Source organism: Furipterus horrens, unplaced genomic scaffold (assembly GCF_987537825.1).
Source record: "Furipterus horrens unplaced genomic scaffold, mFurHor1.1.pri manual_scaffold_3, whole genome shotgun sequence".
Lineage (NCBI taxonomy): Eukaryota > Metazoa > Chordata > Mammalia > Chiroptera > Furipteridae > Furipterus > Furipterus horrens.
Genome location: NW_028327173.1, coordinates 124,934,143 through 124,948,303, shown reverse-complemented (window position 1 = coordinate 124,948,303; position 14,161 = coordinate 124,934,143). Strand labels below are relative to the sequence as shown.

General features: G+C 36.4%; 1 protein-coding gene across 4 annotated transcripts in view; it reads right to left on the bottom strand.

Annotated features, from left to right (window-relative positions):
- Window positions 1-14,161, bottom strand: part of RALGAPA1 (Ral GTPase activating protein catalytic subunit alpha 1) — a 234,646-nt gene that overhangs the window by 46,733 nt on the left and 173,752 nt on the right. For all 4 annotated transcript variants that reach the window (XM_090270127.1, XM_090270129.1, XM_090270130.1 and 1 more), the window contains one exon: window positions 9,481-9,636. In XM_090270127.1, the coding sequence (XP_090126253.1) occupies window positions 9,481-9,636 (156 nt within the window). The remainder of the gene's footprint in view (window positions 1-9,480; window positions 9,637-14,161) is intronic.

Sequence of the window (14,161 nt, the reverse complement as noted above, 5' to 3'; positions counted from 1 at the left end):
GAAATACTACACGGCCATAAAAAATAAGGAAATCTTACCTTTTGTGACAGCATGGATGGACCTGCAGAGTATTATGCTAAGTGAAATAAGCCAGGCAGAGAAAGACAAGTACCATATGATCTCATGTATATGTGGAATCCAATGAACAAAATGAACTGATGAACACAATAGAAACAGAAGCATAGATACATGGAACAGACTGAGGAGCTGTCAGAGGGGAGAGAGGCACTGGATGAAAGAAGGTGGAGGGATTAGCCAGAGTACACATATGCATGACCTCTACAGAAAGACAATGATGTGCTGATGGCCAGGGGGAAGGAGGAGTGGTGACTGGGTGGAGGTGAACAAAGGTGGGAAAAAGGGATACATCTCTAATTGTGTCAAAAACAAAAGTAAAAAAAAACAAAACAAAAAACCAATAAATGAATAAGTAAGAGGAACAACAAATTGCAGTTTCTCTCTCAAATCAGTAATAATAATAATAATAATAATAATAAAAAGACAACTATTCTATAGTGGGACTACTTCTTTGTTTTCGTCAGTAAATTTAATTTTCTGCATTTTTATAACGTTGGCTTAAATAGAAGCTGTAGTCAATTCAAACCCCTAAGTCCTTTTCTTACAAAATTCTTTTAAGCAGGTACAGCTGAATGCTGGAACTAAAAGAGGATTTCATATTTATTTTTACTAGGTTCAGATGATTAAGCCTATCAAGGTCTTTTATTAGCCTGATTCTGCTATTCAATGTGTTGCCTCTCTTTCCCAGATTTGGGTTATCCTTAAATTCAAATTCTGTATCTTCATTTAAATTTTGGATAACAATGTCAGATGGGACTGGATTGGGTAAGGGCCATTACAGATGTTCCTTCTGGTTAAAAAATATCCACACTTATTAAATGCTTACTATTTTAAGTGCTTTGTGATAATTTATTTAATTTTTACAACAATGCTACAAGGTAAATATAATTATTATTACCTCTATTTTCACAGGTGAGGAACTAAAGCTTAAAAAGATAAAGTAATCTTCTTGCCTAAGGTCATATAACCAAGTAAATGGCAGAGCCAGGACTGAAACCAAGGCTGGCTAGTTCCAGAAACCACACTTTAACCACTTCTCTATATTGTCTCTTATTAAATAATTTATGTCTTGATTATACAACCAGTTATGAATATACTAACTGAACTATTATTAAGACCACATTTCTTCAATTTGTCCACAACAAACGACTTAGTTAAATGCTTTATACTGTCTATGGCTTTCCCTGATCTAGTAATCCTATTAAAACAAATTAAGTTACTTTGATGCAATCTGTTATGGTGAACTCATTGTGGCTCCTAGTGATCACTACTTCATTACCTAAGTGCTCACAAAACATCTGTTTAATAATCCTGTTTTTTTCAGGCATTAAGATGGAGCTCATGAATGTTCGTAATTTTTGTAGCTGGTGGCCTGTTCAATCTCTTTTTATGAAAATCAGATATTTGCCTATCTTTTATGGCAGTTTTCACATTTTCCACGATTAAGAACAGATTCCAGAGTTAATTCTAGATTTCCTCAGTGCCAGAGAATATCATTCATCTGGAGCTGGAGAACAGAATTCATGTAAAGCAACTGTATCCTCTCTTTCATAAAATCAGCTTACTACTCTATGACTTCCCCACTTCTGTTAAAAGCACCTAACAATAAATGATAATTACTCAGGGTCAAAACCTGAAACTCTTCAATTTCCGTTTTTCTTTATCTCTAACAAGCTCTTCATTAAAAAACAAAAACCAAAAAACAACCCCTAAATCAACAACAAAAAAATGTATTAGATTTCCAGTCAAAATGGAGGCATAGGTAAACACAACTCGCTTTCTTGCAGAACCACATCAAAATTACAACTAAACTACAGATTAATGATCACTCAGAACCCTTAGGAATCTAGTTGAATGGAAATTGGAGAACTATAGAACTAAAGAAACCACATTAATCCAGAAGCATAGGAGATGCGGAGACACGGAGACATAGAATGGGTGGGTTGCACAGCCACATGCGGTGGATAAAAATTCAGGAGGGATATTTTGGGAGTGAAGGGTCCCAGCCCCACACCAAAGCCCCCAGCCCAAGGTACTATGCCAGGAAGATAAGGTTCCATAACTTCTGGCTGTAGAAATCAGTGGGTTGCAGTCCATGAAAAAAAAACTACTGGACTCCCTGGCAGTTCCTCTTAAACAGCCTGCATGGAACTTATGCAGATGCACTCCTTCTGAGCTCCAGCACTGTGACAGCAGTTTGAAAGGGACCAGTGGCATACAAGGCGGAACTGAAGTGTCTGACATCAGGGCGAGAGATGGGGGACAGCTTTCTCCCAGAGAGAAAGGTGGACAGAGGCCATTGTGTCTTTTCTGAGCCCTCCCCCAACAAAGCCACAGATCTGGCGGCAGGGGTGTATGTGTGTGTGTGTGTGTGTGGCATATCTGAGACTCCATCATCCTGGCTTACACTGTTTGTCCCACCCTGGCCTCTACCTGAGCTCTGTCCCACCCAACTTATGGGCCAGCCTCCAGCCCTGTACCTCTGGCTCTGGGGCCGGGTACTAGCAGCAGTCAGCTTTAGATCAAAGTTTGACTCTGCCTGGGAACTTCCTAACCCAGCACAAAGAGCAGTCAGCTGCAGATTGCTTTGTAGCTCAGGCAGAGTGACCCCAGGTGAAAAACAGGTGGTAGCTGATCCTGACCTGCACCACCTGGGAAATTCCACAGCCTCCACACCCAGTGAGCAGTTATAGACTGTGTCAGAGCACCACCACACTGCCCCAGCACAGCTGATCCTCCACAGAGGTCACAGCTCAGTGGTCACAGCCAGTCCTTGAGGCTGGCTGGCCTGGGTAAATCCCTCCCACAGACCTGCCAACAGCAATCAAGGCTCAACTACCAGAGGAGGGTGTACTCAGCCTACACAGAAGGCGCACACTGAGTACCCAGCGTGGGTGATAGGGGAGGCTGTGCCACTGGACCCTACAGGACACCTACTACATAAGGCCACACTACCAAGACAAGGGAGTCAGAGACTCTACTTAGTACATAAGGACAAACACACGGAAGCTGCCAAATGAGGAGACAAAGGAACATGGCCCAAATGACTGAACAGATCAAAACTCCAGAAAAAGAACTAAACAAAATGGCAACAAGCAAGCTACTAGATACAGAGTTCAAAACACTGGTTAAAAGGAAGCTCAAGGAACTCAGTGAGTACATCAACAGCATAAAAAAGAGCCAGGCATAAATGAAATATATACTAATGAAAATGAACAATTCACAGAGAATCAACCATGGAGTGGATAAAGCCCAAAATCAAAAGTGATAGGAAATACTAAGCAAACAAAAAACAACCAAGAGAACAAGAAAAAAAAATGAATCAAAAAAAAAAAAAAAGAGGGTACAAGGAGCCTCTGGGACAACCTTAAGAGGTCCAACATTCGTTATCATAGGGGTGCTAGAAAAAGCTAAAGAGCAAGAAATTGGAAACCTATTTGAAAAATAATGAAAGAAAACTTCCCTGGTTTGGTGAAGGAAATTGGTGTGCAGGTCCAGGAAGTACAGAGATTCCCTAACAAGATGAAGCCAAAGGGGCCCACTCCAAGACACATAGTAATTAAAATGCCAAAGGTTAAAGATAGAGAGAGAATCTTAAAAGCAGCAAGAGAAGAACAGTTACCTTCAGGGGAGTTCCCATAAGGCTGTCAGCCAATTTCTCAAAAGAAACTTTGCAGGCTAGAAGGAATTGGCAAGAAATATCAAACTCATGAAAAGCAGAGACCTACAGCCAAGATTGCTCTACCTATCAAAGCTATCATGTAGAACTGAAGGTGAGATAAAGAGCTTCCCAGATAAGAAAAAAACTAAAGGACTTCATCATCACTGAACCATTATTATATGAAATATTAAAGGGACTTATTTAAGAAAAAGAAGATCAAAACTATGAATAATAAAATAGAGATGAACCCATACCTTTCAATAACTGAATCTAAAAGACACACTAAGCAAACAAGAACCGAGACAGAATCATGGGTACGGAGAGTGTCTAGATGGTTACCAGGTAGGAGGCAGTTTTGAGAGAATGAATGAAAAGGTGAGGGCATTAAGAAGTACAGACAGGCAGTCCCAGAGTAGCCATGGGGATGTAAAGTACAGCATAGGAAATGGAGTAGCCAAAGGACATACATGCATGACCCATGGATATGAACAAAGGTGGGGGGATTTCCTGAGGGGAGTGAAGAGTGCTGGGTGGGTAGTGGGGGCAATGGGGGAAAATTGGGCCAACTGTAACAGCACAATTAGTAAAGTATTTAAATAAAAGTATTATAGTCTTTCTTCGTACTTTCCTCTTATTTCCTCTACTGTTGCTCAGGTCAGATGCCTGTCATCCTACGCACCTAGACTAGTTCACTGAGTTACTAAAAGGCCTTCTTCTCTCCCCCTTTACTCCATTCTTCCTATCCACCTTCTTTCATACATTAGGAAATATTGAAAGCTAAGTAAAGGCACTGTGCTAGCTACTGTAGATACAATGGCGAGGAAAAACAGACATAGCCCCTGCTCTCACAAAGCTTCAAGTCCAGTGGAGGAAACAGGGTAAATTAACTAGGCAATGAATGAATAGTTAACAATACAGATAATGCTCTAAATATACTTCCTTGAATGCAAGTAATGAAGAAAACTAAGCTATAATGGCACCTGAAGAATGCAAAGAAGCTAATTAGGTTAGGCAGTTACTTCAAGAGGTAGTGGGTACGCTTGCAGAAACTGAAACTGAGTAATACTCACTGCTCCATTTCCCCATCTTCTACTAAATATGTAGCATAACATACAATATCATATACTCCTCAGTCATCTGAAAAAATATTTCCATACACATTCTTATAGTCACACGTATTTTTTATACATTCACTTCCAGTGGAGCATTAATTTTTAAATAACTAAGAAAAGCTTCTTGAAGCAATAGGTACAGCATCTAGTACATGATACCTTAGCAGAGTGGACACTCAATAAATACTGCTGACTATTGAAAATATCAAAGTTCTTGGCAATTTTTTCTATCATTACATAGTGTATAGGATAAAAACAGAATTATCCGCAATTATGGTATTTATTTAAATATGCCACTTTCAAGGCGATAAGCGCTATAAGCAAAATAAAATAGGGTATGTGATAGTGTTACTGGGTGAAGGGGGCTTGTTTAGCTGGGATGGTCTGAAAAGGTCTCTCTGAGGAACTGTCCCTATGAGCTTGAGACTAGAACATGAGAATGAGAAAGCCTGATGATGTGGAGAAAGAGCATTTCGAAAGGAAAGAACAGTAATGCATAGCTCCTGTGATGGGAATAAGCTTGACATGCTGGCAGATTAGAATGATAGTTAAGGCCAGACTGTGTTAAAGGAAAAAGAAAGTAACAGAAGATGAGATCAGAGGGGTGGGTAGGAAGGGGGCCAAGTCACAGAGGGCACTGAAGGCCATAGTGAGAAATTCAAAGTTTATTCTATATGCAATGAAAAGCCATTTCTATACCATCCAAATTATACCACTCACAGTGGTGAGATAAATTAACTCTGAACCATTTATATTTTGTGGTTGGTTTCCCTATCCATTATTCTTGTCATCAGGAGTATATTTATAAAAATTGGGGTTAAGGGCAGAGTCTATGACATTAAAATAGAATTAGTTATGTAAGGTGTTATATTTTAGACTGAAACCATGAGTACGATTCTGTAACATTTATTAATTATATTACTACTCTTCTACTAAAATAATGAAAATTTTGTTTATTCCTTAAATTTCTTTTTGAATTCATTTTCCAGATTATATTTAGCATGTAGTTCTTTGAAAGGTAAAGTATATCGCAATTTTATTCCTAAATAAAGAAAAATAAATTTATAATTAAAATTAGACCAAATAAGTCTATAAAGCTCATTTATTTGCAAAATTATGACCAAATTTCAAAACAAAATGAACTGCTCTCCATTACACTAACAGTATTTCAGAAGAAACTGACTTAAATAAAAGGCTTCTTTCTCCTCTTTTGGGGGGGGTCCAGAAAATGAAAGATAACTAGAGAGTCCAACTACGTATGTCGAATTATCTCAACCTGATCTTTATCAAACTGCTAAAAGGATGATTCAGCTACCTATGAAGCCGAGTTATCAGAAAATGGCTAGAACAAGGAGACAGAGGAAATGAGACAAGCTCCTGTGAACACTTTATACCAATGCTTCTAGCACTTTTGATTTTTTAGGGGTGAATAAACTCAGTTAAGTGGAAATTATTTTTAACCATTTTCCATCAATCTTCCTCAGGTAGAGATAATTTATAGAACAGATGGCTTGAACTGGGGTTATATCAGGATTTTTGATATGGTGGTATAATATTTCCAAGACACTACTTTGTTAGACTGAATGTTTAGTTAAATTTTTTCAAAAAGTATAGTCTATGTTCTAAAAATCCTGCTGCTACTGTCTTGAGCCTTGAAAAAGCTTCTCATCACAAGAAATAAAATGTTATACTTCCATAGGTTCAAGGATATTTACCTCTTATTCTGAGCAAATAAAATGCTTAAAAATAATCTACAAAATCACGTTTTAAATAAAAAGTGAAAACTAAAATCAGTTTCTATAAAATAGAAATAAATGATTCTCTCCTTTCAAGTTTAAAACAAAGAACCAGAGTCATAAATAATTCTAGCTTGCCAGAGGCATGGCTATTTCTTTATACTGACTGTCGACTATCTAATTTAATTAGAGGTATTAAACTCCATGCTGAGGTCAACGAGCCTTACATCCTCCAATATTACACTTCAACCAGTGCTCATTAATGTGTCTACTGAATGGATTAACACACTAAAGATATATGTACAAAGGAAAGGGGGACAACCTAATGATAGCCAATTGTTCATTTGTAATAGGACACATGTTCTAGGCCTCAACTTATTACCTCTAATGTGGAATTTATTAAATTCAGGAGAAAAAATGCCAATACAGAAAGTGATTTTTTATTAAGGGGAACTGGTATAAGACAACTGGTTTCTATGATTAAGTTTAAACATTTAACCTTTTATTAAAAAGAAATTGATACTATAATAGGTCTAAAATATAAGCCTGTTACTTAGAAAAATCTTACATACTACCACTGTGAAGAGCAGATTAAAGACAAGAGTAATAAAGAATAGGGAAAAGGAAAAGAGTATATAAAGAAATAACTGCTGTTTTTTAAAAGATTTATATGAAAAGGTTTAGAATAGTTATACTGAATTCTGAGACCAGGTAAATTTTTCCTTTTGAATGAATTAGTTAAATGTTGTTTCAATTAAGTCTCAACCTTGATCGTGTAGATTTACTTCAATTACATTACTACTCAAGGAAAGTATACCTTCCAAAATAATATTGCTTTATTACATTTGTTTATAATTTTGACACATTTCATTTTTATATAGTAGGTACCATACATGTGAAAAGCAGTGATATTTAAAATTTCAAAATATTTGGAGATTAAACAACATACTTCTAAATAATACATGATCAAAAATTCTCAAAGAAAATAAAAAATATTTTGAACTAAATGAAAATGAAAAAGTTGTGGAAAAGGATACTAGTGATGAGTATATAAAAGTAAATGGACTTTATGACAATGTACTGTTAAAATGGTAAATTTTATGTTGTATATATATTTTACCATAATAAACAACTTTCTATACTTATATATGAAAACAAACTATTAATGTTCAAGGTTTAATCCCTCAAAATTCCAGTACTTAAACTTTTCACCATTTAAAGGTATAATTTCAATTTGAACTCAACCATTAAACAATTTTTAAATGGTGTTATCAATTCTAAAATTAATTTTGTTATGATAATTAATTGTTAAACATCCATTTCAGATTCTTCTTAAATAATTAAGGACAAACCCTTGTGAATGTTTTGGATGAAATAAGAAATCTTAGTTATCTGACATTTCTACAAAGGTCACAGGAATAAAAGTTTAAGTACCATATAATTAATCAGGTTTAATATAGTGAAGTAAAAATATCCTGACATAATTTTTTTAAAAAGCATTTTAACTGAAAAAAAAAAAAGATATACTTTGTTCTGCTCTTATGTTTGCAATCTAAGATTCTATTAATTTTAGACTGCTCTTGCGTTTAAAATTTGTATCCATGTAGCCATGAAAATGATGTAATGATAAATATGAGTCATTGCCAAGTTCTTAACAATTAAAATTATTTATCTTTTTGTATTATACTCATAATTGTCTCTAATTTGGGTATGGCTTATTTTCAGAGATTTAAAATGAGTTGATGGAACAAAGTGCTTAACTGAAATTTTAATGAAGTTTTATTCCAATCCAACTTCTCACCACCTTCTTGTCAGTATTCATGGTGCATGTTGTACTTCTAAAAACTACATGCCAAGAAATTCTATAGCAAATCTGTTATTGAACATGCTTTCCTAACTTTATCAATTACCTCCACCTTTATTACTCATTTCAATCTAATTAACATCCTTATATTAATTTTACTAGCCATTACTCAGTGAGTAGGCCTTTTCCAACAATATTCTAAAATGTAAACAAAATGCATCAAGGATATCAAATCAATCTTATAAAATATTTGAGAGTTCTGCAATTCCTTTTCAAAAGTGTGAACACTATTTTCATAGCTTATTAATTAAGTGTGCAGAGCTTTGATAACAGGCAACAGAATATCCAGTAAAATGACCTATGATATTAAGTTGGTTATATTCAGCACTAGTTTTGAATATGCTCGAAAATGGAGGAGGAAGAAAAGGAGGACGAAGTGGAGAAGGCAAAGAAAAGAAACGCTGGACAAGGTTTTACTTTGAAAAGTACTTCTTCCTAACAAAACCAAGTACATACAACTATATACTCTGAGGTATCTTAGTGGTCACTAGAATGATTTTTGAGTGATGGTGCCAGGTACAGCAAAATGGTGGCATAGGTTTTAAAAGATGTGGGCCATAAAACCACTCCACTATCTCTCTCATAAATGCTAAGGAAGTAACATTTATTTCAATTAATTATGTCTTATTTTATCTGCTATATTATTTTTTGTTAAAATTTATGATGAAGCATGCTATATTTTAAATGCTTTGTAATAATTTACTTACCTCCTCCCTTAATCAATATAAACACATCTATCCACATGCGAAAGGACTTGAAATATAATTTCACCACTTTGTATACACAATTTTTTCAATTTGTCGTATCTCCAGTTTCCTGAAAGCAAACCTTTTGCTAAGACTACAACCTTCAATTATATCACTAAAGAAAACAGAGTCTGCTCTATAACAATACTGTTTTCTGAATATGGTACTAGGTGAGTAGAGTACTCAGAATTTGTGTTTGATCAAGTAGATTACATACAAATTTTAAGTATTAAGTTCCTTAAATACTAGGATTTTAACTAAGCACTTTTCTCTCAACACTTACTTTTTTGGTCAAAGAGTCATCAGAATCAGAAGGCATTCTTGTTGATACATGAAATATTACTTCCACTGTAGAGGTAGCAAAATATGGTGTGGTCAAGCCAGTGCTTTTGTTTTTTTGTAGTCCTCCCATGAAACCACAGTGGTTTGTGAGATTTACCTAGAAGCAATGAAGAGACACAAATGTTAATCAACTAAACAAAATTCAAAAACTCACTACTGAGGAACACTCAAATTTTTCACTTTGCAAAAACTTGAGGAACAAAAGTCTTTTGTATGTTAACAACCAATGCTTGATACAGAATTATTAGTTAGAGCTGCTCTGCTCACTCTGGTATTTTTTCTTAAGTATCTGAGGACCACTAATTAGTAGGAGTTAATTAGAAAAGAAATGAACTGCTGTGCACTCAGCATCTTTAGTTAGGCTACCAGGTGTTAATGGTAAATTGTAAAGGCTGTGTGGGACCCCAAGACCTGAGAGTAAAAATCAAGTAGCAAAAATCAATAATTGAAATAATTTTGGGAAGACAGTAATGACACTTTAATAAAATGATTAATTAATGGCCATCCTAATCATTAGTACCTATCATAGCCCGGAAGAAAAATATCAAAATGCAAAAATTAAGTACACTTCAAATGTACTGAACTATAATTCAACCTGCAAAGATTTTTAAATGTCTTTTTTTTTTCGGATTATAAATACAATACATGGCTAGTATCAGATCATTGTATTGAATGATATTCCCTGGACCTATGTGATGCACGGAAGAAAGCAACTTAAGCTCATTGTAGAAAATTAAAGAAATAATGGGGAAAAAATGTAAACATTGTGTATCTCTCCATTAAGAGAAACCACTTATGTGTATGTTTTTAAATAATAAAACCTGAATATCTCATAAAGTAGAAAATTAAAAAAACATCTGTATACCATGTGGCCATGTCTTTTAACCATCATTATTACTTACTAATGAGTGGACATACGAATAACAAATTAGTCTTTATGCCATTACTACTTGATTGCTTTAATCATAATACTTTTAAATTTATTTTTTTGACTCAGTAATACATTTCTATAATTAACAATTCAACTGATATAAAAATTTTTCCTTCCATATCTCTTGTCTCTGGCTACTCAGCTCACCAAGAAAGCAATTACTTAAGTATCCTTCCAAAAATATTCTCTGTATATACAATTAAATTCTTTATATGCCTATGTATTTATACACAAATACAGCACGCATATACAATATTCTGCATCTTGCTTTTTTGAACTTAAAATACCTTGAAAAGTGCTTCTTATTAGTAAGTAAAGAGTTTCCTCATTTTTGTTTTCATGGCTTTACAAAAGTTCATTATCGTTTTTAGAATTGTATTTTATTTATTGTGGTATTAGAGTTGTCACACATCTTCCCTGTTTGCCCCACTCCACCTAGCCCCCCAACTCCGCTCCCCCAAGCAATCCCTACACCGTTGTCCATGTCCATGGGTCATGCATATATGTTCTTTGGCTATTGTATTTCCTATGCTGTACTTTACATACTCATGACTATTCTGTAACTACCTCTTTCTACTCCTTAGTCATATCACCTATTTTGCCCATCCCCTAAAGCCCCTTCCCATCTGGCAACCATCAAAATGTTCTCTGTATTTATGATTCTGTTTCTGTTCTGCTTCTTTATTTTTTAGATTCAACTGCTGATAGATATGAGTTTGTTGCCATTTTATGTTCATATTTTAGATCTTCTTCTTATTAAAGACAACACTTTAACATTTCATATAATAATGGTTTGGTGATGATGAATTCCTTTAGCTTTTTCTTGTCTGGGAAGCTCTTCATCTGTCGTTCTATTCTAAATGATAGCTTTGCTGGGTACAGTAACCTTGGTTGTAGGTCCCTGTTTTTCATGACTTTAAATATTTCTTGCCAGTCCCTTCTAGCCTGCAAAGTTTCTATTGAGAAATCAGCTGACAGTCTTATGGGGGGCTCCCTTGTAGGTAACTAACTGCTTTTCTCTTGCTGCTTTTAAGATTCTCTCTCCAACTTTAACCTTTGGCATTTTAGTTATGATGAGTCTTGGGGGGGGCCTCTTTGGGGTCATCTTGTTAGGGTCCCCCTATGCTTCCTGGACTTGTATGTCTATCTCCTTTATCAAATTAGGGATGTTTTCTGTCATTATTTTTTCAAATATGTTCCCATTTCTTGCTCTCTCTCTCCTCCTTCCAGCACTCCCATGTTGTGAATGTTGGTATACTTGAAGTTGTCCCAGAGGCTCCTTACTTTATTCTCAATTTTTGGGGTTTTTTTCTTCTTGCTGCTCTAATTAGGTGTTTTTTGCTTCCTTATACTCCAAATTGCTGATTTGATTCTTGGCTTCATTCACGCTACTGCTGATTCCCTGTAAATAGTTCTTTATTTTAATTAGCGAGTCCTTCAGTTCTGACTCTTTTTTATGGTTTCCATGCCCTTTTTTTGTGCTGTTGAAGTTCTAAGTTTGAACTCTGTAATTAGTAGCTTGCTTATTGCCATTTTGTTTAGTTAAGTTTTCTGGGGTTTTGTTCTGTTCTTTCATTTGGACCATATTTCTTTGTCTCCTCATTTTGGCAGCCTCCCTATGTTTGTTTCTATGTATTGGGTAGAACTGTTATGCCTCCCAGGTTTGGTAGAGTGGCTTGATATAGTAAGTGTCCTGTAGGGTCCAGTGGCACAGCCTCCCCTATTACCCAAGATGGCTACTTGAGGTGTAATCACTGTGTGGGCTGAGTACACCCTCCTGTAGTAGTTGAGCCTTGATTGCTGTTGGCACATCCAGGGTAAGCCACCACCTACATTCTGTCCAGGGTCACAGAGCATAAGCTACAAAGTTATCTGCAGGTGGCTGCTACTTGTGCTGGGCTTGGAGGTGCCCAGGTGAGGCTAAGCTGTGAACAAATGCTGGCTGCTGCTAGTGCCATGCCTGGGGCCACTTAGTGGAGAGGTACTGAGTCTGCTGAAGCCAGATGCTTGTTTTGAGATAATTTAAGAAAATCTGAACATGATGCAAGATGAGCCATTCATATGGAAAAGCCACTGGAAAAAACTTGGGTGGGACTGAAAGCTGGGTGGCGCAGGGAATCACCAGGAAGGGGCAAACAATATAAGCCACATTGATTGAGTCTCAGATATGGCTTCCGCCTGCTGGCTCTGTGGGGTGAGGACTCAGAAAAGGAACTTGTGATGGCTTCCGACAGCACTTCTATGTGGGAGAAGGTGCCCCCAGCTCTTGCCCTGATGCTGGACAATTAAGTTCCTCCCTGTATGTCTCTGATGCCACTCAATCTGCTGTCCCCTCACTGGATCTCAGAGGGAGTGAGCCTGTGTAAAACCGTGCATGGGAACTTTAAGAGGAACTTCCAGTGAGTTCAGCAGTTAGTCTTCCACAGCCTCTATTCCTGTTGGTTTTTAGACCCAGAAGTTACGGCAAGACCTTTTCCTGGTACTGGAACCCTGAGCTTGGGCGCCTGGGACCCCTCGATCCTGAGATAGCCCTCCTCATTTTTATCTGCCACATATGGGCTGGGACCAGCCCATTCTGCATCTCCACCCTTCCTACCACTCACATTGTAGTTTCTTCTTTAATTCTGTACCTGGTGGACTTCCATTCCAGTCAACTTCTGATGGTTCTGAATGATGACTGATCTATAATTTAAATAAAATTTTGAATGGTTGGGCAAGGAGATGAGCCATGTTTACCTACACCTCCATCTTGGCCAAAGTCCAGAAGTTCATTTTCTTGATGTGGTCCCCTACTTGAAGGATATTTATGCTGGCTTTCCAATCTTTTGCTATTACAGTCAATGCTACAATGAATAACACTGAACGCATGTCATGTTGCATCTGTAAAAGCAGAAGTAGGATAAATACTCCAAAGTGGAACTGTAAGTCAAAGGGTATGTGCACTTTTAATTTTGACAACCACTACTCAAACTGCTCATCACATACGGCACCAACAGTGTGGGAGATACCTGTTTGCCTCACACCCTCTCAAATATATTATATTATCGAACTTTATAATCTTTGCTGATCTGATAGGTGAAAATAGTATCTTAGTGTAGACCTTTTGTTCTGTTTTGTTTTAGTGACAAAGTTCTTTTCAAGTCAATTATCTGATTATGTAAAAGAGAAAGAATCAGTTTAATGTTCTGTTGATGTAAACACTTCTCTAACACTTGCTGATCTGTTTTCTAAAATGAACTTTTACCTGGAGAGAATTGAAAATTCACCTTAAGTTTTAAGAAATAATAAAAAGAGATCTCATGCACCGTTTTCCCAGATTCCTCCAATGAAAAACTACATTTCAATCAGGATACTGATATTGATCAAGTTAAATGAGAAAATTTTCATCACCACAAAGATCCCTCCTGTTGCCCTGTTACATGAGCCACACACTCTTCTCTCCTACTGCATCCCCTTCTTAATCCCTGGCAATCACTAATCTGTTCTTTACTACTAAAACTGTCATTTCAAGAATGTTATATAAATGAAATTGTATAACATGAAACCTTTTCAAATATTTGGAGATTTTCCTGTTAATGGCTTCAAGTTTGAGCCCACTGTAGTTGATAAACACACTATATGTTTTCAATGCTTTTCGTCGGCAGCCGCTACAGAGCCTGGGCAGGGTGTTTTCAATGCTTTTAAACTTGAA